At 34.0% G+C, this 26,692-nt stretch overlaps 1 protein-coding gene across 5 annotated transcripts in view; it reads right to left on the reverse strand.

Moving 5' to 3' along the window:
- Window positions 1-2,049: 2,049 nt before the first annotated feature.
- The window catches only part of LOC128998405 (uncharacterized), a 29,864-nt gene continuing 5,221 nt past the window's right edge, over window positions 2,050-26,692 (reverse strand). For 2 of the 5 annotated variants that reach the window (XM_054424521.1, XM_054424520.1), the window contains exons 4-7: window positions 9,566-9,676; window positions 5,207-5,367; window positions 3,885-3,985; window positions 2,050-2,919 (exon numbers count right to left, since the gene is read on the reverse strand). In XM_054424521.1, the coding sequence (XP_054280496.1) occupies window positions 3,914-3,985; window positions 5,207-5,367; window positions 9,566-9,676 (344 nt within the window). In that variant the 3' untranslated portion in view covers window positions 2,050-2,919; window positions 3,885-3,913. Of the gene's footprint in view, window positions 2,920-3,884; window positions 3,986-5,206; window positions 5,368-8,194; window positions 8,222-9,565; window positions 9,677-23,208; window positions 23,272-26,692 lie in introns of all 5 variants that reach the window. The other 3 variants (XM_054424523.1, XM_054424522.1, XM_054424524.1) reach the window with 3 other exon arrangements.

A 26,692-nucleotide genomic window follows, 5' to 3' on the forward strand; every position in this document is an offset into this window, starting at 1 on the left:
AAACCACTTTTTGGGGTTTGGGGGGGACCAAAACAGATATTTATACCCAAAATTCAAACTCGAATAAGGAGAGAAAGTAAAAACAATGTGCTTTTTAACTTTTTTATTTTCTGCAAAAAAACAACACAGAATAGGAACTTTTTCAATACTGAGAACATATTCTCAACGATACATGGTATTACTTAAAATCTAAACTGTCTAGATGAACAGATAATATGAACTTTTAGTTGGTTATTACCAACCATTATAAAAAATTGCATAAAGGCTTGTCTGAAAACAATACATATTTTCAAACTGACCATGGCTGCACAAAATAATACTATTACTTAACATCTTAAATGTCAAGATGAAAATATGAATTTTTATTTGGTTATAAATTACTATTCATAGAAAATTGTATATAAATGCATGTCTGAACACAAAACATATCTGAAAACCGATCATGACTTGGTACAATACATGACTATTGCTTAACATCCAAACAGTAAAAGATGATGATAAGAATTTTTAGTTGGTTATAAAATACTATTATAGAAAATCGGATAAAGACATGTCTAAACTCAATAAATACATATTTAAAAACTGACCATGGCTTGTTACGATACATTACTTTTACTTAACATCTTGCTAACTGTCAAGATGAATGTTTAGTTAACAATAACTACTATTTGATAATCAGATTAAGACATGCCTGAACACAGTACATATTTTTAAACTGACCATGGCTTGTTACAATACAATATACTATTATTTTCCATCTTTACTAAAGATGAAAATAATAATTTTTAGTTGGTCATAAAATACTATTATAGAAAATTTGATATCATGTTTGCACACAAAACATAATTTAAAACTGATCATGGCTTGCTACGATACATCATCTTTAACTGTCAAGATGAAAATAGAAATGTTTAGTTAATAATAACTACTAATTGTAAATCGGATTAAGACATGTCTGAACATATTACATATTTTTAAACTCACCATGGCTTGTTACAACACAATACTATGACTTAACATCTCAATTGTCAAGATGAAAATATGAATTTTTAGTTGGTTATGATTACTATTATAGAAAATCGGATATAAAGACACGCCTGAACACAAACATACCTTAAAACTAATCATGACTTGGTACAATACATGACTATTACTTAACATGTTTACTGTCGAGATGAAAATCTGAATTTTTAGTTGGTTATAAATTACTATTATCGAGAATCAGATATAAAGACATGTCTAAACACAAAACATTTTTTTAAACTCACCATGGCTTGGTACAATACATGACTATTACTGAACACAATACATGAGCGATACTTCAAATGTAAAATGCCAAGATGAAAAATGATTTTTTTAGGTAATAATATGTAATAGAACATGTCTTGTATGAGCATAATACAAATTACCCTAATTGACTTAGGTAATTGAGCATTTTAGTCTTAAAACTAGAGATGTGTCAATTATAATTCGTCAGCAAGATAAGCTGTAATTTAATCTATCCACCACAAATGTTTTTTTAAACCCCGGCCTAATGCCATCTATACCAGAATCATTATTTGTGATGTGGAAAGCGAATAGGGACCTCTTGTCGGGAATTTTAGAGTCTGAGTTATATATATATTTGAATTCCTTATTAAATTCCGAATCACTTGATGCAAGTCCCATGCATCTACGATTTTTTTGTTACAGTTATATGACTTCGAAATTTTGTTATGGAAAAGGGTGATTTTGAGAAAACCAATTTTGAAAATTTCAATAACGCATAAAAACAGATTTTTTATTTATTTAAGAAACGATTTTGGTATCAAAAGAAAGCTTATAATGACCTCTTTGGAGGCAAAAAAAGTTTTGTCTTAACTCCCGGTAGTTTTAATTTAAATAACTGTTTTATGCATGTCGTAAAAATCGCATTTCCGAAAATAGACCTCTTGTCGGCTCTATGTTATTTCTATATAAGATAAGAAAAGGTACTCTTGTCGGGATCGCTAAACTTGTGATTTATTTTATTCTCGGGACACTGAACTTTGTTGTAGTTTTCTAAATTTCCTCTAGAATGCAGGACAATTCATGTTTTGGACTAGTCTGTTTACAAAGTGAATATTACAAATGGGACCTCTTGTCGTGATGGCGAAATAATATTGAGCGACCTTGTAGGCCTACCTTTTCTCAGGCCGTGCAGAGGCTGACAAAATTATTTATTTCAACCTTTTAAGGATTCGATTCTATATTTTAACCGATGCTGTCCTGTTCTATGATAAATGAGGTATAACAATAGATACAAAACCGAATTGGCGAATTTTGATATTTTTGACCTTATTTACTTATGTCGGTCGTACTGAAAATTTTGCATCGCCAACAAGAGGTCCCTTTTCGGTTTCCTCATCACATTTATTAAGTGCTTTGTCAAAAGAATGACTAAAATATACATTAAATGTTAACAAAATGTTTATTTTTAAGCATTTGGAAAATCCTAACTTGCACCTAACATTGACGCTTAGTTTCAAAGATCAACAAAACAATGTGTCACAAAATTAATGGGCTGAATTTGTAGGTAAATTGTTTGATAAGTTATCTATCATTCCATCAATGGTATCAGTATCAAAAATCAATAAATTCCAAAACCGACACATCTCAACTTAAAACTAATAACAAAACATAAAACATTATACATAGTAACACATTATAAAAGTATAAAAAATAGCCACAATATGCACAAAAGGCACTTTCATTTCTAATGCTTGTGTAGTGGCTTTACACCTAATTAACAACAAAAACACTTGCTCTCTAGTCCAAAGAAAACCTCGAAAACAAAACACATTTCACTTATTTTATCTAAGTTCGAGCATCAATAGGAAAATTCAACAAATCATTACACTTTATTAGTTGTAATGGCACTTCGTGGCTAGGCTATCACATCTGAAAAAAACAACACAGAAGATCAAATTTAAGAGCAATGTTAATATAAACTTAATACTTTATAAATTACTAAATTAGCTAAATTACAACTCAAATATCAGAAAAAGTGTCTAAATTTGACCCTTGTTGTATTATATGTATTGTATTGTACTATAACTTTTTTTCCTCGAGGGCCACATTGTACATTTTTTGGAGGGAAGGCAGACCAGTCATATTTCAGAGCAGAAAGCTAACCTCTCCCCCATCAACCCACAAAGTCGTCAACTAATTAGGAGGTTAATAGTGGTTTTTAGATTTCAGATTAGTGGCCGGCATAACCCACAACCTATCAAACTGTTGTTGACGGACCCCTATATGTACCCTTATTACGATAGTCCCATTTTATTCACCCACGGAATTTAAGTCACAATGTTTACTGCTAATTTTCCCCTATTGAGAAAAAAATTGCAAGTGAGAGACATGTACTACACTCATATTGAAACATATTATCTAGCCAACCTGGAGACTGGGAATTGTACATGATTGTACATAATACTTTTGATGAACGGGAAAAAGATAGTGATTTGTACGTCAAGTAGTTCTGACACTTCCTAAAATGACTTCAGATCAGTTAGCCTAATTTCAAATTAACTTTCCCACTTTGATTCATTCACTTTTGCAATTAATAACATGAAAAGCAAGGAAAGACACAAAAGGAGAGAGGAGCCTGCAGTTATAAACTAGTATGTTTGTCTAACCTTTTATTTTTTATAATAATTAATGTGTTGTATGCATGTGTATGTAAAACACCCTATATAATAGAAAATTGTCTGTTAATTAGTGTTTGATTTGACTAGTCATTAGTTTTTAAGTTAATAACATTTAATGGAATAAAGAAATGTAAATAGCTAATCCAGGAGAATGCTTAGTGATGTAAGTTACCAAAAAGGTTCTTTGTAACACTTAAAACTTCCTCAAAGACTTACTTTCTTTGGGTAGAATGATGTAGGAGGTCTTACAACTCCATTTCCTCACTGTCATTATAGGCTGCTTCACCCTGTCTTGGTGGCCAGGATTGTTCTTCCACCTGAAAAATGTGTACAAGATTATAAATTTAAAATAAGAAAAAGTATAAAAGTTACCTAAGTAGAAACATGAATCAGTTTTAAACTGAAAAGATTTTTCATATTTATTTCTTGTAATAATTGGGAGATGCTAAATGAAAAAAAAACAATTTTATAGCTGGCAACATATTGTTATGCAACAGGCAAATGAATATGTTTAAATATTTTCGTAAAAAGCTGAGATAGTCTTTCATCATCTAAGTCATAATTGAGAATATACCAATAATACGATTAACAAAGTCTTCACGACGTCTTGGGATCTGGAATCAGACACTCGCTTCAGAAAGCACATTTAAAATATAGCCTAACAAGAAAAAACAACAAAAAAACAACCCGCAGAAGTTCTGTATAGTAGTAGAACACAGATAAAAAAAAGAATGGACATTGAGTTAAATTTCAGCAAGAATATAGAAACTTCAAAAAGAGTAGGCGTAATAGATGACATTTTTTGCAAAAACTGGAAAACAATTAATTCATGTAAAAATCACGCTTTCACATCTTACTGCCCAAATAGTGTGGATATCAATTGTTAAAAACTAGCAATAACATAACACCATCTACTCAGAATATTGTGGAAAATTTAAAAATAAATAATTTAATTTATATTATGAAAATTGAGTGGTGGTAAAAACTGACATTTTATCACCGGAACTGGTAATACTGAGAGATGCCTTCATGTAGGGACACATCACTAGTTGTGGAAATGACAAAATACCTCCAATCCTCTTTAAAAACCCACAATGCTGATAAAAACCAAAAGCACATGTAATAAATGCTTCTTTTGTTCATATAGTTTACCCTTATACATTGAAAATTTCATAAAGTAAACAAGCCCATTTTTGAGAAAAGAGAGAGAGCTGATCCTTTCAATTACCAATTCAATTGCCAATTATAAAAGAATGCCGGGATTTTGATGTATAGCCAATTTCAACAAATTACATGTACTGTTTTGTCCTTTTGGTTAACTAATTTTGTTTCATACTGTCCCAAACCGCATAAAAAGTCATTAATACCGCATAAAAATAATGGAATTTTTTATCTTCAACAACTAACTGATGGTAAACCAATACTAGATTTTGAGTAAAGCCTATGACCAATAATAGTTTTTCCCAGCTTAGATGCCCTAAATATCCTGAAGGCTTAGGTTCTAAGGATTTAAAAAAAAACAATGTTTCTATACTTACAGGAATTAGAGGAACGAAAAACGGGTCAAGGCACAGCTGCCTGAGGGTCCGTGGCCTTTCAGTAGTGGGGATTGAACCCCCCTCAGACATGTCTTTCCTAGAAGGTATTGGACTTGGCTCCCTTACTTGCGATTGATGCAGCATGTACCTTCGGTACTTATCTGAAAGACGGACATACAAAATATTTATGAAATATACAAGTGCAAAATAAAAAACAGTGCAGAACAAAAAGAAATTAAGTCAAATTTGAGTAAAAATTCTAAATCAAATTAAGTTTATAAAAACTCTAGGGAAATTAATAATATGAATGATAACTGAAATTTTATTCTGATTAATCAAAAGAAAATGGCAGAACATCAAAATAACACAAAGTTAACAATTTAAGTTTGCTAGCAAGATTCAAGGAAATGCATGATAGCAATTTATAGATATCAGTTGGAGAAAAAGGTTATGAACCAAATCAGTATATCCTAGCTCCTTAATTACTTTAATTTTCTTTATTTAAGTAACATTGTCAAAAATCAAGTGGTGTTACTATGGAGCTGCAAGTTTGATGCATCTGGTATATTAAATAAAAAAAATAGCTACCTCTTCATGGGACACCTTATGTATTAGCTTACTACAAATATTTTTCAGAACAAACATTCAAAAAATAATCCAACCTAAAGCAACTAATACGAACAAAGATTTGGTATTCATCTTGGGTGAATAGTATTCTAAGTTTAGTATTATATTATCTAAGATGAATATTTAGCCAGGGTGAATGATTAATGTAAAAGTGCAATGGAGATTATCCCAGGTTTAGTGAGTCTTCCACATAAGACTTCCAAAGAATAAGCTGCAAAGTTTACAGACTTTAATTTAACAACAAGATAATGTCTCTTTGGTATCAATTACGATTCAACCAACATTTACCTAATGGGTTGCCTGAGTTCTTGAATTGTCGTTGTCAACCTATGTGCATTTCACCGATTGTGAATTTTCTAGAAACGACAATCAAAGAACTCAAGTAACCAATAAGGTGTATATATATAGTTTAATTTTGTTCTTGAAACTTGGTCATGGTGTCTACTAAACCTGGTTTGAAAAATTCAAGGAGTTTTCCAGGAGAATTCAAGACAAATTCCTGAATTTTAAGAGCTATTATCGAAACCCGCTCAACTAATCGCAACCCGCTGATAATTATTAATTATTTTTAATTGAAACAAAACTTTTCCAAAGAATAATATTTTATACAACATAATAAAACAGTATAACTGGTAGGTAATGCGACACCAGTTATCATCTCCCGCGATCGTGGGAATACCGGTGAGCATATTTTACAGTCTCGTCAAACCTGCAACCGGTCGCGGCAAAACAGGGTTCGCATATTTTATGATTTCAGCGACACCTAGAATCATTTCCCGCGATCGCGGCAACACCCGTGTGCATATTTTGCGGTTTCGGCAACACCGATAATCGTCTCCAGCAATCGCGGCAATACCCGTGAGCATATCTTGCAGTTTCGGCGACACCGATAATCGTCTACCGCGATCGCAGCAATACCCGTGAGCATATGTTGCGGTTTCGACGACACCGATAAACGTCTCCCGCGATCGCGGCAATACCCATGAGCATATCCTGCGGTTTCGGCGACACCGATAATCGTCTCCCGCGATCGCGGCAATACCCGTGAACATATCCTGCGGCTTTGGCGACACCGATAATCGTCTCCCGCGATCGCGGCAATACCCGTGAGCATATCCTGCGGTTTCGGCGACACCGATAATCGTCTCCCGCGATAGCGGCAATACCCGTGAGCATATCCTGCGGTTTCGGCGACACCGATAATCGTCTCCCGCGATCGCGTCAAAACCCGCGAACCGCGAACATATCCTGCGGCTTCGGCGACACCGATAATCGTCTCCCGCGATCGCGGCAATACCCGCGAACATATCCTGCGGCTTTTGCGACACCGATAATCGTCTCCCGCGATCGCGGCAATACCCGCGAACATATCCTGCGGCTTCGGCGACACCGATAATCGTCTCCCGCGATCGCGGCAATACCCGTGAGCATATCCTGCGGTTTCGGCAACACAGATAATCGTCTCCCACGATCGCGACAATGTAAGCATATCCTGCGGTTTCGGCGACACCGATAATCGTCTCCCACGATCGCGGCAATACCCGTAAGCATATCTTGCGGTTTCGGCGACACCCGATAATCGTCTCCCGCGATCGCGGCAATATCCACGGGCATATCCTGCGGCTTCGGCGACACCGATTATCGTTTCCGATGCTTCCAAAGCTCGTTTCAATTTTGGCAACAAAAGCGGTAGTGTTTCTGTTAGCCGACGATTCCGATGACTGGGCTCCGGATTCCCGGAGGTTTGGGTGGATTCCTGGAGTTTTCCAGGACATTTTAAGGTAAGAAAAAATTTCCGGAGTTTTCCCGGTTTTCCCGAATTTCCCGGAGAGTAGACACCATGTTGGTTCACAAACTATTTACGATTTAACACTGTAAGCTACATTTTTTCGATATTTTAATAACAGTAAAAGGGGATAAAGCAGGAATTCAAACAGTAAAATCTACATTAAATTAAGCCGTCTCCCACTTTGCTCTAAGTTACTGTTTCACACAATAAATTAAATGAATGACTGAATGAATAATTTGAATAGATAATAAGCATTTGATTGCAAAACACATAAATATAAACACATATAAACACATTAAAACATATATAATAGAATGTAAATAAATTAAAATGTTAACTAAAAATAAAGATATTTCTATGCCTAAACTACACATTACTGACTAAACTACAAACTAATCAATTATCTATACTACAAATTAGGATAAAAGATCCTGAAATAATCAAACTCCAAATTAAACCTCTAATGAGTTGAAACTACTCGTAATTACAAGCAACGTGAGAACAATTATTAACGAGTAAGAAACAAAATAACATAAGAAAGATTAACGAGCAAGAAATTTATTTCAACTAACCAAGCAAGACAATCAATGCCAGTCCAGCTAGCAAGAAAACACTTATGATTAGTAGAAGTAGAACCCTGTATTATTAATTGTGATACACCATTTTAAGATAAAATGTATTAGTTAAATACTGGAAATACATTATACAGGGTGAGGGAGTGAAACAACATGATTCCGATACCAGCTGACAAGGAATTGGGGGCTATTAGAGTTTTGGGGAAATGGCCATAGGCGCCTAGACAAGTGGAAAATTCAGTAGCTATGGAGCGTTGGATGAGTGCACAACACGCGTTTGCTGTAAAGACATATTACAAAAATGTGAATATAATGGTTTGTGCTCAGCGCACTTTCCGTTGTGAGTTCAGTTTAACGCCGCAGTCTCCCCCATTAAGGCAAGCTATCTTCCTTTGGGCAAACGACTTTCAATCCACTGCTAGCACGACAAAGCGCTATATGATTACAAACGCTAAAAATCTTTATGGCCTGATTACAATTCATAATTCAACTAAGTATGCAAAACCAAGTACCTACGCCATTTCACTGACACTTAATTAAAAAAAAATTTTAAGGAGAAACATTAATTACCACTCTTGTACTTAGAATTTATGTTTATTTGTGATTTTTCAAAATTGTGTGGTTTTACTGCCTTGCCCTGTATCCCCACATAAACAATCCTTCACAAAAGAAAATTTCCAATTGCTCAGTTGGATTTTCATTAAAATATTTTATTTATTTATTTAGATTTTTTTCCTGTTTGAATGGCATACATTTTTATGAGTAATTAGATATGCAACCACAGGTAAGGTTTTTCCCTAGGGTGCTAGGCACGAGCCCGGCATTGTTTTTCACATTACTTGAGACTAGACCTAGGGGTTGAGGTATTGTCACTTGGATCAATCCATTGGTGATTGGGGGGTTTGAACCTGGGACTTCAAGGCCTGAAGTCCCAGCTCTACCATTGATCCCGTTGATAACATGGGAATTTTAAAGTTAAAGTTGTGGGAACTCCCTCCGAAACTAACAGACGTAATACAAAAGCGCTTTAGCATACTAAATTATTAGTTTCTTAAAAGCTCTACAAAATGGTTTTGAGAGATTGCACAATTTTATGTTTTTGGGGTAAAAAATGGGAAAAGCCAATTTTGACCCCATAAGTCCTGTTCTAAGTCTGATAATTCTGGTTGGTGAAGTTGATAAAACAAATGTAATTTTACAAATTTGCTAGGTGTGCTCACCCCCCCCCCCCCTTAAATCCTTCCCCACCCGCAGGTTGAGAAAGGCTGTTTCATTGTTGATTTACTTAGGTTATAATGGCTATTTATGAGCCTTATATGTCAAGAATATGAGAACGTATAACTAATGTATTTGTAAAAAATAATTTACTCCTTCTCCTGCCAGCCTCACGCATCGAAAGAGGGTAATTTTCCTCGTCTGAAGAACTTTCAACATTGGAGTTTGGGTCGATGTTTTTTCCCAACCGCTTTCTGTCGGACGCTGTAAAATATATTGAAAGGAAACGAAATGTATTAGTATGTAATTTGGTAAGCTGGGGGGTAGCATAAGCAAAGAGTATTTTTTAGAGAATATTAAAGAAACGGATACAAGCCAAGTTTTTCAAACCCATTCTTTAAAAACAACAAAGGAGCTGAATGTACAAAGCAGTAAAATGTAAAATGAAAATCAGCAACAAAAGTGAATGTGTAGCACAGTGAAAGTGTTATTGTAAAGAGTAACTTCTTTCAATATATTCCGATAAAGAGTCGAATATCAGGGTCTCCACTCAAACTTAAAAAGTGAAATTTGCAGTTTCCACATTTCATATTTTTGTGAATATGATAAAGGTCTAAGACTTAGGCCGGGTACAGCAAAACTGTAGTCCCTCAAACTCAGTCAGACGCCAGCCCAATAGAATGTGATTCCGATTTCTGACCAAGTTAAAATACAAAATTGATATGAACAAAACAATTTCAATTCAACCAAACAGGTCTATTAAATAATTAACTGAACAATATTTGAAAGTGAAATAAAAGATTCATACACAAATAATAACTCTCAATATATTATAAATTTAACTGAATATTTGCAATGATGTTAGGGACTGAAAAAATACAATAAATTGCCGTTCATGTTTTCCTACAGGGATTTTAATGATTTTTTATTTTTTGTACATGAATCTTTGAATATTTAAGCTGTTTGTAAATTTGAAAATTCACGATGCCATCTTAAATCGTAGATCAGATGATCATTACGTGGCCGTAATCAAATGTGTGAGTGAGGTCAAATACTTAGGTGTGATTATTATTGATACGATACCTAAAATTATTTGGCCACAAAAATGTTTTCAAAATTACATAATAGTTTTATATAGCCCGAACCTTGTAGCTTTGTAGTTAACAAACATTTAGAAATCTCAATGACAAATTGTTAGTTTGTTAGTCCGGCTATGGCTGGATTAAACAATATCTTGTGTCTATATATTGAGTGCTGGAGTGAGGTTAGTAGTGTTAAGCCGGGTTTACACTATGTAGCAAAAACTGCTATATAACTTTTGCTATATAACATTGTTATATAACATTGCTATATAACTTTTACGATACAAAAAAGTTACAGACAATTTTGTGATTCCGGTGCCCGTGCTATATGTTTTATGTAGCACAACCTCATTTACATTATGTATCGAAAATGTCGAGCCGAAGAGACATTGTTCGAGGCAGCTATCACAGTGATCAGAAGTCAGAAGCGGAAGCGATCCATAATTAAAACGCGAAATAAGACGATGGCAGATTCAAAAATGTTTTACGTATGACCACAACGCCGGTTGTCCACGGAACAGTTCAATTAAAGTTTATAATAGCATCCCGATCCCACGCACTGTCGCTTTACAGTCTTTCCATTGTAAACAAAGATCCCCGAGCAAAAACGTCCGTACACAGGAGGCTACAACTGTGAACTTTTGTGAACTGTTGACACTAAATGCTACATATAGCAGATGCTAGACGAAAAATATTTGTATAACATTGCTACATATAGCAATGTTAGATGTAGCATGCATTTCTTTTGATCTTTACCGACTCCCGATGGATAGCACAATTTTTGCTATATATAGCAGAATCTGCTACATATAGCAGTGTTATATAGCACTTTTGAAAAGTGACTTTTTCTACTTCTAGCAAATGTTATATAACATTGCTAGATGTTACACAAATCTGCTATATAGCAGGTTTTGCTACATAGTGTAAACCCGGCTTTAGCAAGTAAGTATGTGTGTGTGTGTGTGTGAGAGAGAGAGAGAGAGAGAGGGAGGGAGAAAGAGAGAGTTATTGTTGACAGTATCATTCAATTTTTAGCAAATCTAATATAATAATACCGGTCAGAGTTGAACCGTAATACCGGATGAGTTTTTCATGTCAAGGAGCTATTACCGTAGTTGACATGGAACACCTAAACCTAACACCAATTTATTTTTTTTTTATTTTGATGTCCACAGTAACCCAAAACACTATTCAAGTGTGTATCTATATTATATATTTATAAATACAAGGTAGCGACAAAAAAACCCAATCTATTTTCTCCAGCACACTGTTCGGCGACAGGTCTTCTGAGGATGGTGGAAGTGCCCATAGTCATAGAGCATGGTCACCTGAGCAACGTGCGTTTGTTATCGAGTCATTTAAAAAAAGCTATGATTCAGTCATTGCAAACTCAGTGGCAGTTCCATACATTTTTCAATATTTTTACCGAATTTTGCAAGATTGTTATTTCAATCAACATTTTAGTAAAAGAACATACATTATTACCTTACCAGTAGCAGCAAACCTAAGTACTTCTTAGATATAATGTTATTTAAATAGGAAATTAATCCGTTAATTTCAAAGAAATATTTGAGTTTAAACCTAACTGGTCAAATGTAAATTTGCTTAGTCTGCAGGTTAGCTGCGGCAGGGGTATTTTTCATAGTTTTCCTTAGCATAATTATTCCCTGGTTTTATTAATGTTTTGTGAAGAGCTTGAGCTTAAAAAAATAATTTGTATACAGGTTGTCCATAAAAAACGTTTCAGGACTTTGGGAAATGAATCCCCATACTTGGAAGAAAAAGGCTTATGGGAAGGTATGTCCGAAAATGCATATTTACCCAGATATCCGCCATTTTGTTTTTTATACAAAATATTTTTATCTGTGAAGTTTTTTATTCGATGATTATGAAATTTGGTAAACATGTTAACATACACAATACCTATAACAGAAAAAATAACAAAGTTGATCCGATAGTAAATTTCAAAATGGCGGCCGTTTAACTTTATTTAACTTAAATAACTCAAAAACGGCTAATTCTATGAAAACATGTCTAGAATATTTTTTTTAGCATTTTTAATTTCCTATCAAACAGTACCAAGATCAAAAAGATTGGACAAAAGATAACTGAAATTTAACGTTTTTTATGTAAATATATGGCAAAGTTATTCGGGGAACCCTTAGTTTTTGCCTTATTTTTACACAAAAAACGTTATATTTCAGTTATTTTTTGTCCGATCGTTTTGATCTTGGTATTGTTTGATAGAAAATTAAAAATGCTAAAAAATGTATTCTTGACATTTCTCATAGAATTAGCTGTTTTTGAGTTATTTAAGTTAGAAAAATTTAAACGGCCGCCATTTTGAACTTTACAATCGGATCAACTTTGTTATTTTTTATATTATAGGTATTGTGTATGTTAACATGTTAACCAAATTTCATAATCATTGAATAAAAAACTTCACAGATAAAAATGTTTTGTATAAAAAACAAAATGGCGGATATCTGGGTAAATATGCATTTTCGGACATACCTTCCCATAAACTTTTTTCTTCCTTTTAGTATGGGGATTCACTTAAAGTCCTGCAACGTTTTTTATAGACACCCTGTATAAAAGTGTTGATGAACCAAAAAGCGTTGGAAGAAAATTTAAAAAACTGTACATTTAAAATTCCTATGTTATTTTTATGGAAAGAAAGTGATCTGACATATTCAAGGAAATATTTTATTGAAAATCCAATAAGACAAATTGAAAGTCACCTACAGGTATTTTTTTTTTATTTGTATAGTAACTTTTTATAGTTATGTTGAAGTTAACTGCTGAGGTTCCTCGGTGACACTGTCAGTTTGTTTTTTCTCTTGATTAATTAATTAATAAGTACATTACTGTAAAGGTAGTATAATTAGTAGCTAAGGCTGTATTAGGATGACTGATGACATCTTTTTTCTACACGCAGGCATAACCTATGTGGGGACTGATCCATTATTTAATTTTGTTTGTTTGTTTTAGTAATAAGTATTATTTATTTCAATGATATTATTTCATTTTAATTTCAATCGTAGTTGAGCACAATTCCCCTACAATCGAAAATTCTGGAACTAGCACTGAATTCAAAGTCACACAGTATCAAAGATTCCTCAATACCATTGATATAAAAAGTTTTGAGGAATTAGGAATCGGAAAAATTCATGGTTCAATCAAGGTTTTTCATGGTTGACCGTATTCGTAGTTTATTTAAGGTTAAAAATTTTCACATTTGAGTGGTACCCTGAGCGCGTTAGGCATTTTTGTATAGTTGAAAAACACTTGGCTTGAATCCTGTTTTGTTGTAATATTATATAAAAAAGGTTGCATACAAATAAACCAATTATTCTTTGAGGTTAAACAACTCAACTGCACTAAAATGTATGAAAAAACATTTGGCAAGCTTTAAAAAAAGAAAACTGCTGGATATGGAGAACTTCAAAACAGCTAATTTGCAGCAGATTTCATAAACTATTGGAAATGGTTTTAAATGTGAAATTTCATGGTTGAAATTTCAACTAAAAGACATCAAGGATTATTTTTGGAATCATAAATCTACATTTTTAAATAGTCACAGAATAACCTTGATATAACGAACCTTGATATAATGAACCTCAATATACAGTAACATATTCCCTGATAACAATTTTTATAAAACTCCTAGAACCTCTATTTAACAAACAAACCATATCAACAACCTTGATTTAAATTTTTTTTGACGATTTTGATAATTTATCATTATTAGAACCTCAATGGTACGGTAGCGAATAGTTGATACTTGACTTGGTACTTGATGAATTATCTGCTTCTTTCTCTCAATATATATAACAAACCCCCACATTATTGTTTTTTTTTTAAATCACAGTTCCTTTGATGAAAATGAAATGAAAAGATAACATCAACACCCCCAAAACAGGACTACAGGCGACAAGAGCATTAAGACGAGGAGGGCTAGAGACAGCCCAGCCTGCTCAACTGGTTGTTTTGAATTTTTGTTTTTTTCTTTATGGTATTGAACAATTATTTATTTTCACAGGCAAGGTTAGGGCCACATGGCCCTTTCTTACACTTAACCTCTATAAGAAAATGCTATAGGCTATTACAAGTTAATCAAATAGTATTTTTGAAGAAAATATTTCTGTATAAAGACAACTCTGTTTTCTGCAGGAAAATTTTCTGTTCTGCAAACAGGAACGCTACAAAATGTCATACATTACATAAACGAAAGCTACAACGTCAATATCAATCATAAGAAAGAACGCATAGAATAACCAAATCACCAAAACTATTCAATGTAATGAACAGTAGCTGCGTTTTGGAGCCGATACGAGCGTACTTATTGATTTCCAAATATTCATTAAAACTATCACACACATTTACACGCAAATTGGACCGTGTAAGCACACAGAAAATGTTTGGATTTTTCCAAGTCCGTTGCAGAGAGTTAAAAAAAGTTCTGGTTTTGGGGTCAACGCTTGCGCTGACAATAGTCTGACAATTTTTACTCGTCTGTCTACTGTGCACTGTCACAACAGATTTTATTAGCTGGGGAATGATGATGACTAAATGCTTAGTTAAACTCTGATTGGGTTAAACTCTTGTTGAACCATGGCAACTTGTTGGTGGATGAAGAGAAACCCAAGGAACAATAGAAAAACAAAGATAAAGAATAGTAATTATGAGTGTTTTTATTATCTTTATGTACAGATTTACACCTATTTTTCAACTATGGAAACATCAATGCTAGTTTTGTTCTTTACGTGGTTTTAAATGTTACAGTTTGTATAACCGAACCTAAGTCAATAACTTGAAATGTCATAACTGTGCAACATTGTATTTTATTGATAAAAATGTAAATTGTGACATAATTGACTTGTTTACTCAGTATTACTGTGTTTTTATGGGTTTGTCATCTTTTTTTGCCATGTTGCATTAACCATGGTTTTCATTATCCGTGGTCTCCCTCCCTCCCCGATATTACTCCAGATAGTCGAGGTTCTACATGATCCAGTAGCCTATGATACTTAATTGTGCCAAGGTACCCAACCTGAATTAGCGAAGCTCTTGTAAACTCAATATAACAAACATTGTTTTAACGAAATCCTTGATGTAAAAAATATTTAGTTAGGTCCCTTAAAATTCGTTATACCAAGGTCTGTTTATCTAAGGCTTACTAAAAAATTAAGTTAACAATAAATCACCACTGAAATAATTAATTTACTGTATATGGAGGGGCAACATGGAAATAGTGCAGACAAAAATCACATCTATCCGCCCATTTCAAGAATATAATAATTGTTCATTTTATTTTACTTTTTGTTGTTTCTATAGGCCTATTGATTACCTGTGACATATAGTAAACTACCTATGAACTGCATGTTTTATATATTTTGGTTAAAATCATTTAGGTTTAGTCATTTAGGTTTAGCTTAGCTTTTTAACAACCAAAAATTGCAGGATTGAAGTGTATTGACACTGGGATTGCCAAACAGGTAAACTGGTACAATCCCACTTATACATGTTACAAATCCACATACATTTCAGGAGCCTAAGTATTAAGCAGAAAGCATAAGCCAAAGCATAAACTTGAACCAAAGGAAAGTGCATTAACACTTGCGAATAAGGTACGGTTCTATGTCAATTTATCCATTACCATTTAGGGATGTAATTATACCTTATGTTTGGCCAAAAATATGTAATATTAGCTTTAATTAACTGAATTTCTTTAATGAAATGAAAAGAATTATGAAATGAAAATGATTAATTTAAACAGGCAAAGTTAGGTTAATGTGACATGTAGATAGTACTGTGCCAAATGTAATCAAATAGAGGTTTCAAAATTGTTTTTAAAACAATGAGAGGGTATGTCTCAATAAAATTTAGCTTATACTCTCTATCATGGAACCTGTTTCATGACCCTCCATCCACCTGGGGCTGGCTCAGGGCTTAAACCATAAGCCAGACCTCAGGTACAACATGCAATGTAAAAAGTTAATGAAAAGCTAAAAAAAGCACTTTACATGAGAAGGATGACCAGCCCCCCTGATCAATATCAGGGACCCCCACCACATCCGGAGTGTTAGGAAACCCACCTAAAAAATATTAAAAAGCAGTAAGCAAATAAACAAACAGAAATTGTGAAACAAGCACATTGATACAAAAACAATATTTTAAAATATGTTCCCAATGTTTTCAGATGGTTAATTTTAGTGATGGGTCGATTGCAGATTTTATCGGTTTGGTTTTACTTCAAATCGGTTGTAAAGTTTTCAGTTTTTATCTTTAAACTACTACACATGCAATATAAACATGTGCTTCATGTGGAGGCCATTTCAAAGCAAGATTAGGTTACACAACATAAACTAACCTCAATCCTACCCATAGGCTTACATATCACACAACTGTGTTATTTTAAAATTCAAGCTTACCACACAAGGTTATACTCACAAAAAATAATATTTTTTATTTATGTAAATGTAATATGTGATAGGTGCCGGAAACAACAGCATTGTCTATTAATGTATTATTAGTTTAAGAACACAAAAATCTTCACTTATTCAGGTTCAAGTCTGTTTGTATACTGACTCAACATTTATTTTAAGGGAACACGAGTAACTGAAAAAGAATATAAATGATGCCAAAAATGTATAGTTAGTTAGTAGAATAAACTGTTTGAATCAACTAGTAAAATTACTTAGGTGCCAATAGTTAAAACCCAGAAATAAAGAATAACACGTGTACTGGTGAAATTACCTGCTGTCAAGTGATCCTTTTGACCTTGAAAGGCGACCGGTTTCGATCCTCACGGGATCATCTTCAGGCGGACGTCGTCATCGTCTTTTCGTTCTTGCGAACACGTCGTTTTTTAAAAAACATTGAGTTGACAGTTTTTAACATTTAAAACACAAAACACGAAAAATGGCCAATAACTATTATGGTACCGATCGGTGGAGCGGCGGGCGACACGGAAGTTGAGTCTAGACTGACCGCTGCAAGCCGGTGTCATTGTTTACTTGTCCCCTCCCCTAATCTTTCTTATCAGGTGCACGCTTTTGTTTGTATCCATTTTCAACTATTTTTATTGCTGTGTCGAATATAATGTTAGATGCGAAAGGGAGCTTGTCGTTCAAAACATTTTGTGGGTCCTGTTTTACGGCTTTGTATATTTCAAACTCCTCAATTGTTGTCATAAATGGCCCTTTATTGCATTTATGGAGTATTTCTAAATTATGTTCCATGTTACTGTAGCTGTGGTTGTAATCAACCAGATGGTTGGCATATGTTGAGTTGGATTTTTGTCTTGATTGCTTTGCAGTCGTTACATTTCAGTAATAGTTACTGGCCATTTTTCGTGTTTTGTGTTTTAAATGTTAATAACTGTCAACTCAATGTTTTTTAAAAAACAACGTGTTCGCAAGAACGAAAAGACGATGACGACGTCCGCCTGAAGATGATCCCGTGAGGATCGAAACCGGTCGCCTTTCAAGGTCAAAAGGATCACTTGACAGCAGGTAATTTCACCAGTACACGTATTGATCAGTGATTCGGAGGCTTAACTCAAACAAAATAAAGAATAACATTTTGATTCCAAACTGAAGAAAATGCATATAAAGCCAAACTTACAATTTGAATCTTTAACCAACAAAATAAACAAATTTAGAAAAAAAAACCACATATAAAACCTAAACAACCAACAATATAATAAAAAGGTACAAAAATGCAATTGCAGATTAGAGACCAAGTACATAACCTAAGAAATGAAAACACTAATTCTTGTGACAAGTGACAATAAATTGAAAGACTGAAAATCTGTTATTTAAAGTTATCCATGATTAAATGTTTAATGGGTGTGGGATTGCATAATCACCCTAGGAATAAGTAAAGGAACCGAATAAAGTGACAAACTATACAAATTAGGCTAATAGAACTTTTATGACCTTGAGTACTCAAACTCAACTATAATAGGATTGTAGTAATTGCATCATTACTCTAGTAATAAATTATAGGAAATAAACAAACTGGTAAAGCCTATTTTTAGTTGGGAATAAACAAACCTTTTATGCGCTCCTGACCAATTGCCAGGATCGACCAATGTTATTACACAGCAACCGATAAACCAAGATTTTAGTTAAAACCCGGTAAAACCAACAACCGAACCATCCTTAGTTAATAATAAGAATAATGTATATCGCACTGATAAAAATCATATTTTTAGGAAAGATTATGTGGCTGATTAAAAGGCTATTAAAAAGTATAACAGTCCAGCCTTGGAAGGGTTGAAAGGTTAGAAGAGTGCTAAATAGTGCTAAATGTTGATTTCAGATTAAAACAGTTCAAGCAATTTCAATTTGACAAGTTTATAGCTCAAATAGGAACTAAATTAACAAGAGGTCTAAAGAACTTGCCACAGGGGGTTTGTGGGGATTTTGAGGACCTTACCAAACGATTTTCAGAGATGCCCTAAGTGTAAAAATAAAACATGATCATATTATAAAATATTTATGTGACAGTGGCAGATCTTGAAATTTTTCCTGATTTCACAGAAAATAACACATAATATTCAATTTACCTTGGGCGCCTTGGTACCGTGAAACATCTGGTTACTGCTCAAGCATCTGCCAGTCTGTCTGAAGAGAAGACGGATATATCCGCTTCCCGTCCAGAAAATCAAAAACCATAAGCGGATATATCCGTCACCCCTCCTTTGTCGCCAAAGACTTAGGCGGATATACTCGTCACCCGTCCGGGAAGGGTTAAAAAATATAAAAAGAAAATTACTTGAAGTGGATGGGCCCTGGAGCATTTCATAGTAAATTTCCCACAGCCTGCCTCCATCTCCAGCTGGATTATTATCATATGCAAGAAAATCACAAATATAGGGTGTTTTTAAAAACGCAACCCAAATTTAAATACTGTAAGATACTTGTTCAGGGTGTCCAGCAAATGGGCTCGGCCGAATTCCCGCATATTTCCCGAGTAACTTCCATTTTCCCCGAGGCATTTTTTAAGGGTAAATTAAGCAAAAGTTTATCAAATTGAATATATTTTATATGCAATACGAACAAAAAGGGTACTAACACTCATGCAAATCGCAAAACCGTTTAAAAACATGCGCACATCACCACTAACAAGCCCATCTATGTGGCAGAAGAGGTAAGGCCTCTAGCTGAGGTGGCCGTTGGGGAAGGGTGGCCGTGAGTGAGAAATTATGAGCTGCGGTAGTGGCTATTAGTGCCATAGCGCGTAGTGGTTAACCCTGTGAACGGCATATTCCAGGCTTGCCAGGTTTTACTATGTCAACATTACTCGCAAAACAGATCATGACGCGGGAAACTTTAATTTATCAATGCTGGTATTTGAATTAAATATTAACAACATACAGTAGATTCCCTCTTAACCTACCCTAATGGGACCGGACCTAGGTCGGATAACTCAAAAGGTCGGTTAAAACTTAAAACAGGCAATCCCTAAAAACATAACATAATTTGCTGTTCATTTGAAATTGTGTAATCAATATTTTGAAGTTGTACAGGGAGCGGCAAAATGATCTGACGGTTTTCTTTGCTGCCCTGTCAAGTGAGTGATTGGCGTAGGGTGGTGGGAATAGAGGCGTTACAAAGCCATCGTGTGAACATTTTTAGTAGCCACGGAGCCGTGGGACAGCTGAGCACCATGACTTTGTAGTAGAAGTGTTTTTAAAAGTGGCAATTCCTGTGTAGCTGTTCAGTACACGTTTCAATGTGGGTCAATGAAGAAAAGTCCCAACTCGAAACACCATTTTGCTGTAGGTGGGTAACTTTAGAGCTACTAGTTCAGCATTGAAACTAAAATCTGACTACGTGGTGTGAAACTAAAGAGAGTGAGAAAGACTATGTGGCGTGATTGAAAGTGTGATTCGTCACTCATAATGACAACTTTGTCATCACTACTTGTTCTGAAAAAGAGATGCGCTTTGCATAACCACTGGGCTTCAACTGTTGCAGTTGCACGATTGCCATTTTGTATGAATGAAAATGCAGATGGTATTGTAATACTCTTCTACTGAGCGGCCAGACAAGTGCCGAGCTGCAGCTTATTTACGTTTAGGCTGCTGAGGACTAACTTCCACAGCGTATCTCACTCTCTCGGCGCTCTCTGGTGTCCGAGCTGACATTGGACAGGCTGTTGACTTTTTTCAATGCTATACTAGTAGCTCTAAAGTTACCTACTCACAGCAAAATGGTTTTTTGAGTTGGGACTTTTCCCCTAGGACCCATATTGAAAAGTGTACTGAACAGTTACACAGGAATTTCCACTTTTAAAAACACTTCTACTACAAATACATGTTTCTCAGCTATCCCACGGCTCCGTGGCTACTAAAAATGTTCACACGTTGGCTTTGTAACGCCCCTATTCCCACCACCCTACGCCACTCATTTGCTCGACAGGGCGGCAAAGAAAACCGTCAGATCATTTTGCCGCTCCCTGTACTTGCACTATTTGTAAAATAAACTACATTTATCTCATTTTTTTGTACTGATAGAAAAGTCACACAAAAAAACACAAAACACGGTTACGTCAAATACTTTCAGTGGAATAAATAATAGTTGTAGGCAAGGGTCAATAAAACTTCTTATTTTAATAACTTTAGTACTGTAATATTAATTGATGCTTGAGGCTCGAGTCACGAAAACTATCTTGACCTAGAAGTCGTTAACCCCCCCCCTGCCATCCCTACAAGTTGCGTTGTTTGTTTACTCTAGCGATAAGATATTCAGTTATAAAAATCGTAACGCACTTTACGATTTTATAAATTTACCACACAGATAACAAATCAAATGTGGCGCTCACGCTACAAACAATGATGACAGACTGTCAATATGGAATATTTTTTTGGATATGCATACATACAAAATGTTTCTCTTAGTCAAATCCTGTGGAGATAAGCGTATGGTTCCCATCACCGAGCGTGGGAGCGGAAATGCCGAGATTCATAGAAAGCGGCGGTTAAACCAAACTGCTCTCAAAGCAAGGTTGGTTAAGACAAACTGTAATATTTTACGATCAAGGGCGGATAATCCGATTATTGGTTAATGCAAGGTCGGTTAAGAGGGGTCTACTATAATTTTTTTTTTTTTTTACATCACATATTCCACAGAAAACTACACTGTTAAGCAATAACACCTTTTTGCCAACCTTAGTGGATAGTTATAGCAATTTAAACATTTTGTCTATCTTTATATCCTGTTCAGTACAAGCAAAACTCTTGTATAATGTGAGAAATTAGTAAAATACAATTTTAATGACATAAACAACGCTGTTTATACATGTAGGTATGTTAAAGAATTTTCAAGGGTTAGTGACGTGGGTTCAAAGGTATTTAAATGCATGTTAGATTGGTCATTGGCATTGAATGAATCAAAAATAATATTACAAAGCACTTGGGAGAGTTTCACGGAATTGTGGGTTAGGGGTGAGCTGGTGATTTGTTGCACCATTTTGATGGACGTCACAAATTAATGAGTTATTTACAATAATAAGTCAATTTGGAGCAAACTTTACACTGTACCATTCACATCTACAGTTACAACAAAGAGTAAAATTCTATGTTACAATTATTTTGAATACTAAAACCCTACTAATCAAAATGATTTAAGACCGGGTTTGAAATTCCAAAAAATAATTTCCAGTGAATTGCAGTTAAAACGAATCTAGAAATGTGTTAAAATTAAAAGCTTGCTGCATTGTAAATTATATTTACTTAAGCTGGGTCGTCAGGGATACTCTTACACTCGGCGTCCGTCTTGCCGTTTGTTTGCCTATTGTAAAACTGCGCTAAAAAAGAAGCGCTGGATCAAGGTCAAAGCTCTCACCCTCGTGTCGCATCAAGTGTTACTTAAGTCAGAATTTTCATACCATGTGAATTGGAGATTGGCGGGGTGTTAAGACTATGCCTAATTGATTAAAAACAATTAAATATGGTCTGCACTATTTGTGTCATTTTCGCTGTAAACAATATACAATATTTTTTTGTTTTGTACAATTGTACAACAGTTAGGCAAAAAAACAAAAAAAAACAACATCGCTTGTCTGAGTTGTCAAACTAGACGAGTGTAGCAGACAGCCGAAACAGACATTAGATGCCACTAGACATAGAGGTAAAAGTTGTATTCCCGCGTTGTGTCGTCGTTTGGAAACCGTAAGTTCTTCTGATGTAGTAGCACGAATCCTGGCTCTGGGCTCGATGGCTTCGAGGAAATGGTGTTTGTAGCCTGTCGTCTTCACACAACAAAACATGCTGCGTTTTGCTATTTACGCTAATAAATTTTCCCGTTTCGAGAAAAATTTCACACGTGTTCTATCTGACTCTTAATAATTGTTGAATATTTAAAATGAAAAATTAACCAGACAAATTTCCTCTCATTACTGAAATAATATCATAATTACAGAAATTTTGTATACTCTAATTCCCAACCTCATAATAATCCCGTATAGTTCCCGCTCTTTCTGGTTTTCCTGGTCACTGGACACCCTGACAAAACAAGCTCATATGGTTGGTATTACTTCTTTACAAATCAGCTAATAAGCTTTGTTGCATGGTTATCTATGAGTTTTGGAGTAATGGAGAAGTCGGCTAGACTCAACATGGGGGTTTCGATAGCTCAGAATATGTATAGTACATAGACAAACTAAATAACTTAAATAAAATATAAAACAAAAAAAAATTACGTGAAGTAGATGGGCGCTGGAGCACATCAGGATACATTTGCCACAGTTTTTCACGATCTTCGGCTGAAGCATATGCAAGAAAATCACAAATATAGGCCGATTTTAAAAACAGAACCCAAATTATATATACCATAAGATACTTTTAATGACAAAACAAGCTCACAGGTTGGTATCCCTGTTTTATTTACTTCATTGCATATCAGCTAATATGCATTGTAGCATGGTTATCAATGAGTTTTGGAGCTATTGGGAATTTATTGTGGATTAGACTCAACAAGTTCACAACAAGTAAGGGTTCCGAAAGCTCAAAGAGTATGAATAGTACATTAAAAATTAAATCATTGGTTTTATGCCAAGAAGAGTTTGAAATTATTTTACCATGTGTGAATCCAGTACCTAAAAAAATCAACTACTCCATTGAATTGTCAAAAACTTAAGGAAATCGTAACTTGATAAACAAATTAACGGTATCAGCAATCTGACACATACTTTCTCCCATTAGCTTGTAACAACCTTTATCATGGATAAGCGATGAGAGTAACTAAGATATTTAATAGGTAAAATCACAAAAGTTTCATTAACTTTTGAACAGTAATTTAACAGAAATGAAGGGATGCACTATTTTGTTTGGAATTAGAAGGACCATAACAGAAGAGTTTCAATCAGAATCGGGTTTTTTTTATCTATATTCGGTTTTTTAAAGGGTTTTTATGGAAGAATAACATAAGTTATAATACATTTTGAACCATAATTTTTACAGCAATGGGGGTAGCACTATGTTGTTTAGAATTATATGGATTTTGACATAGGTACTTTATTTTTTGGTTTATTTTTTTATATTAATTTATTTTATATTTTATGGGGTTTTTAGTTGGGAAAATAACATAATTTACAATAACTGAACCGTAAATTTTACAGAAAAGGGAGTTCTACCATTTTGTTCAGAATTTAAAGGGCTGCAGCATTCTCAATTTTTATCAAAATCGTTCGGGTCATTTTTGAGAACATTAATTTTTTTGTTATTTTATGAGAAAATTAACATTAAAAATCAAAATTAAAAAAAAAAAAAAACCCCTGGAGATATCGCGAATTAGTCCCTACATACAAAATTTCATCAAAATCGGACAACAGGTGTAGTCTATAGCTCTGTACACATCCACACACACGCACACACAGACACACGAGCATCACTTCGAAAACCAAAATTTTGACGAAAACAATACTTTTTCCATTTAGGCTACTATGGTATAGGGGGAGAAAGTAAAAAACGTAGAACTACAATACATACTCTATTTGAACTTGTGAAAATACCTTGTTGAGTCCCATTTACAATAAAGTTTCAATAACACTAAACCTCTACGATATCTAATCTATAGAACAATGCATATTATATGATCAGAAAGAAAACAGGGATACCAACATATGAGCTGTCTTTGTCATTAAGAAGTGTCTCTAGGTAGTTGTAATTATTTGTGTTGAAAAAAAAATCTGTATTAACACGACTAATACAGTGCACTATTTGGAAGGTGGGACCAACCCAGCCAACTCCAGAAATTCAACACTTTCTCTTTCTTTCCCACTTTATGTTTAAACCTCACCTTAGCTTAAATGTGTAAGCTATTTAAATGCAGAATAATTTGACGCTTATAAGCCAAAGTAGCGTCCCTTCACGTTGCAAGCAACAAATTGATAGATGTAATATGCTAGCAATGTGAGCAGTGACAGACAAGACAACATTTTGAACGGCAACCACTGTTACCATCTGATCACTGACGTTCAAATTTTAAAGAACATTGTTTTTTGTGTCTCTCTGAAAAAGTTATACGTTTGACAAAATATTAGGGATGGTCAAGTCTCGAAATTTCGGGAAATTTTCGGGAAATTTTCAATCTCGTTACACGAGACGAGATTACTTTTTGGCCAAGATTTTTATCGAGACGAGAAAAAAAAAAAAAAAAAAAAAAAAAAAAAATTAAAAACGCCTGCAGAAAGTCAATGCAATACCCGCAATACAGGAGCGTGTTGTAGTTGCGTTTCCTTTTCGAAGGCGTTCTTATTTAATTAATTCTTTTAATGTAAATATTACTTTAATTCTTTTAATGTAAATATTACTTTCATTATTTTAATAATATTACTTTAATAACATTTGAGAAGTTTTGTTAAGTGTAAGCAGTGTGAGGAATGTTTTATTACTATAAAAAAGTCAAAACAAGTAACTATTTTATAAAAATTAATGTTGCTTTTATTTTATGATTTTTTTTATTTTAGGATAAGTTGAAATCTATCCTAACTGATATCACCATGTTTCCTAATCGTAGGCATTTTTAATAAGTTAGGCGTGATTATTAAAAAAATGTTATGCTGATGTTATTTAATAAAAGATTGTAAATATTCTTGCCTATTATCATTATTTTAGTATTTAAACAGTCATCTAACAATGTTACAAAATCAGGTAAAAATTTCGAACGTGCATTTCCCGTTGTGTATGAGAAGAGAAATCTCGTCTCGATCTCGTCTCGAAATTTTATGAGAAATAAAAAATCTCGTCTCGTCTCGTCTCGAACTAAAAATCCAATCTCGTCCATCCCTACAAAATATCAACATTAGCCTATGCTTTGAGGCTTTTTATGTTTGTATTTTAATCCCAGGATTATAATTTTCTCAAGTCCCTAAATAAGTTTTTTTTTATCCGTTAGTAAAATGAAGTCTACATGAATGAAAGCTTGAGGTTATAGTTAAAGCTAATCCTGGACAAAATAAACTGAACAGTTTGAAAATTCAACACAAAGATCTACTGAGTTACAATTTAATACATCACCAGTTAATCGTATTAAGTATTCAATTGCTACAATAAGAATAATGTGAGATGAAAATAAAACATAATTTTTTAAGTTACAGATTTTTTAGAGGGTAAATTATAAAAGGCTTTTATTAAATATGATAGTTAAAACATGACCTTTACCAGAGTAAGTTTTTAACACAACAAATGTCTGTGCATACCCACATTAATAAAACTTAAAGATACAGGAAAAGCAAAGCACTAAAACCAGATAAAATAATACTACCACAACGTAATAGGGCTACCAATCACAGTTATTACACTATCAACAAAACTAACAAACAGTAGTTACTTTGTGACTAATGTTACATTCCCTAAAGTGTTGTCTGATTAGGATAAACAGTTAACTCTCAATAATCTGACACTCATTAATCGTAAATCCGATGCTGCATTACAACATTGTGCTCTTAAGGTTTTGATGTCACTCAATCTTCAGTACCTGAATTTGTTTAGTATGTGAACTTACAAAATAAAATAATAGGCCTTTGAATTTAAGTTAAACTTGAAAATATATGCAGACCGATGAAACATGGTATAAAAGTTGAGAGTATATAAGTTAGTAAACTAAATTAGGCCTAAATAGGTTTTCTTTAGAATACCTAACTGATTAATTTGAATACCCAAAAGTATTACACAATAAAGCTC

Source organism: Macrosteles quadrilineatus, unplaced genomic scaffold (assembly GCF_028750875.1).
Source record: "Macrosteles quadrilineatus isolate MER2022 unplaced genomic scaffold, UCM_ALF_1.0 Scaffold_7__1_contigs__length_78375512, whole genome shotgun sequence".
Lineage (NCBI taxonomy): Eukaryota > Metazoa > Arthropoda > Insecta > Hemiptera > Cicadellidae > Macrosteles > Macrosteles quadrilineatus.